This window comes from Gavialis gangeticus, unplaced genomic scaffold (genome assembly GCF_001723915.1).
Source record: "Gavialis gangeticus isolate Ggan-Ray unplaced genomic scaffold, GavGan_comp1, whole genome shotgun sequence".
Classification (NCBI taxonomy): domain Eukaryota; kingdom Metazoa; phylum Chordata; order Crocodylia; family Gavialidae; genus Gavialis; species Gavialis gangeticus.
The window spans coordinates 77,534,203-77,538,574 of NW_017729025.1; the positions used below are offsets into that span (position 1 = coordinate 77,534,203).

Consider the following 4,372-nt stretch of genomic DNA (forward strand, 5'->3'; position numbering starts at 1 on the left):
ACTAGTCTCTGAAATCTAGGACTGTCCCAGCTAAAATGGGACATGTGATTATCCTATCCCAAAGGCACAGGGGTGCGTGAAACCCCTGGGCCCACATGGGTCTCTGGGTCCCAGCTGCACCTCATGCACAGCCAGAACCCAGAGCCCTATCAGCTGCAGTGTCTCTTTCCTGGCTGCATATTGCTCCCACAGCTGGAAGCCCTCTCAGCAAAATGAACTCCCAGAAGTAGGTGTCTGCTTCTTGCCGTCTTAGGTGGAGTCCAGGATAGGGCACCCCTACACCGGCAATAAGGTGTGATTGGATCTAATGCACAATCATATCTCCTGCCATGCATGTGTGACATGGCAGGAGGTGTGACTGTGTGGATCATGCATTAGATCAATTTGCACCTTTACCTGCACTTGTAGAGGCAACCTTACTAGCTTTACTTCATACCTGGTCTCTCTACTTTTTATTGCCTACCATGTCACAGTGTCAACATAATAAAAACTTGTTCTTTGCAGAAGAAAGTATTAAATGGGCATTGTATACAAATACAGCATACAACTCTAAATTTTATTAGGTTTGCACATAATTTACACCTTTTACATTAAGGAAAACTTTTCACAGGTTGCACCTTCTGTGGATTCTAGTTTAAAAATAAATAAAATAAATTGATCTCTACTCAATGACAAGATGACTTACTGTTTAAGTGTTATGTCATGTTGATAACTGAGTAAATATAACAGTACAAAAATTTTAGAATCACATAAATTTAAACATAATTCTTACAATCACATAAGCCTCCTAATGAGCTTCCACAGTATATGTGTGGATATGTGGGGAGAGACAGCTTCATATTTTTAATGGCAAATGAAGGTCAAATCTTTTTTTCTTTTCCTGTCCTTTTTATAAAACATCAGCTATTTCCACTGTGTATTTCACTAAATAACTCTGGGGACACATGACTAAAACAGTGGATGGATAATCAAAAGCATACAGTAAAGCACTTTGAAACCTTGTTATTGCTTGATTGTTGCATCTGGGATTTGAAGTATAATGTTAGAACATTAAAATGTAGGTTTGAGCATTACTCCTATTGGGGCAGCATTACTGTGAGTGGTATTTTTTAGATGTGACTTTGTCTCAGTTCAGCAAAAACATAAGTCATGAAGCACACAGCATTGAAATTGATAGCTTAATGAAAGGAGCTCATCAGAGATGAGCAAAGCTGAAAAATCTAGACCTCTGCTCTGTCAGTTGGGCTGGAAATCTCACTACAAAAAATTTTCAAAATGGCCAATATATCAGGAGTTGGCCATCTCATATCTCATGAACTTTTCAGTTCTGCATAAATGTTAATATTTATACTTGCGTTAGAGACAGGTGTCATAACAAGCAGTATGAAGACTTTCTTGGGACATGAAGATAAAATCCAATCATACACCTAAGATGCTTGCTTACAGTAACCTCATAAGCTATCTGCCAGAAGTGTTTTGGCAAGGAAGAGGACAACATTTTACTTATGACTGACAGACTGTTAAAGCAGAAAGTACAACAAATAGGGAGCATCTACATATGCCAATTTAAGGCACATTAGGCAAATGCACATTACATTTAGGCATGTGTAAAAGTATGTGTAGACACACCCAAAGAATAGTTTTGGATAATGGTGAAAGGATAGACTGGAAGGAAGTTATTTAGTCAAAGTCCTGAACTTTGAGTCATGAAACACATTTTGTTTAATATTTTATTTAATGACCTGTCACAGAAAGTAGAAGTGTGTTAATGAAATGGAGTGTGTTCTTCAATAGAAGCTCTTGGCTTGTTTAGCCTAGCAACACACAAGCTGAGAAGGGAATGTGACTGATCACTGGAAATACATCAGTGGGTACATGTCAGGGTGGGAGAAGAGCTATTTAAGCTAAGAGGCACAAGATCAAATGGATATAAGTTGGCCATAAACAAATTTAGGGTGGAAATTACAAGGTTTCTACAGAAGAGTGAAATCCTGGAACAGCCTTCCATTGTGAGTAGTGGAGGCAAGAAACCAAACTGTTTTTAAGATGAAATTTGATGTGTACATTTATGAAAAAAAGATATCATCTAGTAAGAAGCAGAGGACTGTGGGGGAAGGGGAGGGGGGTGGTAAACTTAAATACTCTTCTTGTTCTGTGCCATGCTATACTATGAGGTTGACTGTCCTAACCATCAGGTTAGAGAGTCATTCTTGCCTAGGGGATAAATGCATAAGTGATGTATGCAAAGTCAAACAGCTCCAACAGGATGGACTGAAGAAACCCCTTCCACTGAATACCTGCATAACCTGGTGATTAAGAATGTGCCCTGTCATGTGAAAGACCTTTGTTCAATTCCCTGCTCTAAAACAGGAAGTGAGTGGATTTGAATTAGCATCTCTCACCTTTCACTTGATTACTTTTACCACCAAGTTACTAGGTATGGTATTTTGAGCCAGAGGTCTCTCTGTCCCTCCTGTCACTGCCAGCTGATGATTTTGCAGTGTCATATGCAAAAATTTGATGACAATTTTAATCTAGTTCATCATGAACAGGTGTTTGTATTAGAATGATATCCATTGCAATTAACACTAGGTTGTTAATATCAGCAGGGAAACACAGAATAAATTGGCTTGGAGTTTAAATTTACTGTGTCACTGGTAAGGGTAATTCTTCTAGGTCAGACTGATATCACTGTGTGAGGAAATTTGCATTGCTGCATATGTTGTATCTGTTCAATAACAAAGTAGCGGGCTTTACTCTTCAGTGTCATCAACTTGCCATCTTACATGAGTGTTAAATGTTCTTAAAAATACTAAACATAAATTTGGAATACAGAAAATGTTTAAAAAAAACTTGTATATTTTGCTTGTATTCTCTTTGCATACTGCAAATACCTCCTCATCTAGTGATTGTCATCTGAAGTTACAGACTAATAAATGCTCTTGTATGCTTCTTTGACTACAGTAGTTATTCATGTTTTTCATATTTTGTTTAATATTTCAGCTACCTTGAAGCAGCTCATATCCCAAACTATGGTGCGTTGGGCTCAAGAAGACCAGATGCAAGACTCAGAATTAGTCCGGATTATGTACACCCTCCTTCGTAGGCAGTATGACAGCATTGGTGAGCTGCTGCAAGCTCTGAGGAAGGCCTACACTATTAGTGCTGCTTCTGTGCAAGATACAATCAACTTACTAGCAGCACTAGGTCAGATTCGCTCCCTTCTAAGCGTCAGGATGGGAAAAGAAGAAGAATTGCTTATGATTAATGGATTAGGGTATGAAATTAATATTATTTTCTCTTTAAGTTTTGAGTAACCATTTGGTAATAGAATACAAAATCTTTCAATTATAGGTCACTGTTTCGTGGCTTACTATCATTATTGTGCTGATATGAAGTTACTCAGTGGCCTATGAAAAGTGAACTGATACTTCATTCCAGTTCCTCACAGATAGGTGTTCATATCACAGATACTAATATAGCTGATTCCACTTGGTCCTTTGACTGCATAGACCACAGTTTCTCTGGACATGAAGATGCCTATTTTCTCATCTCAGAAAAATTCCCTTCTGATCATGAATGATTCCAATAAAAGTATGCATGAGATGGTGCGATGGAACTTTCACTCATACCCACATTTTATCATTTAAATGTCCTTTGGCATCAGTGCAGTGCCTTTCATGAAGTCTAAATTCATTTATTTTCTTTAGTTTAATTGAAAAGTCTTTGGTCAGGAAAGACTTTCTTCTGATGTTTGTAATAACAAATTTCCAGCAGGGATTAGGTTGGAACCAGCAAAACCATCTCAGTAATGACCTATAATATTAGAACCCAGAAGGCTAGTTAGTATAAATAGCTTTGTAAGATTAACGTTCTAAGAGTCTGTCCTGAAATATCCTCCCGTGTAAACAGTTGCTTCTTGTTGTCTACTGAGTAACAGGTTTAGGCAGATTTTAACAAGGACATAACTGACTGCTATAGTCCTATCTGTGTGTGACTCCTGTGTGCATAGTTATAGAATTGTGTTGCATATTTGAAGAGAGAAATTTAAATTAAAATATTTCAGATTTTTAAAAAAATTAGTTAAGGGAAATATTTTTTAAAAGAGAGAAAAGGCCTCTATTCCCAGTCTTCTATGTTCCTCTGAAGCAGAACGTATTTTACTTTTCATCTTGAAATTCCAGAAATATATGATATGTCACTACGTATGCTATTGTACATGTAAATTGTATCTTCTAAACAAGCATAACTAACAGTGTCAGTGTCCTGGGCAGAGATGTCCTTGAGCTCTGGAGAACTGGAGGAGGTGCTGAGTATGAGAGAGCATGGGTGAGAAGGTCTGGTGCCCACCCCCCCAGTTATTGTATGCTTA

The 4,372-nt window shown here is 37.8% G+C and overlaps 1 protein-coding gene across 1 annotated transcript in view; it reads left to right on the plus strand.

Annotated features, from left to right (window-relative positions):
- The window catches only part of RYR3 (ryanodine receptor 3), a 666,405-nt gene that overhangs the window by 402,944 nt on the left and 259,089 nt on the right, over positions 1-4,372 (plus strand). Inside the window, exon 39 of the mRNA XM_019518966.1 lies at positions 3,004-3,277. Within this exon, the coding sequence (XP_019374511.1) occupies positions 3,004-3,277 (274 nt within the window). The remainder of the gene's footprint in view (positions 1-3,003; positions 3,278-4,372) is intronic.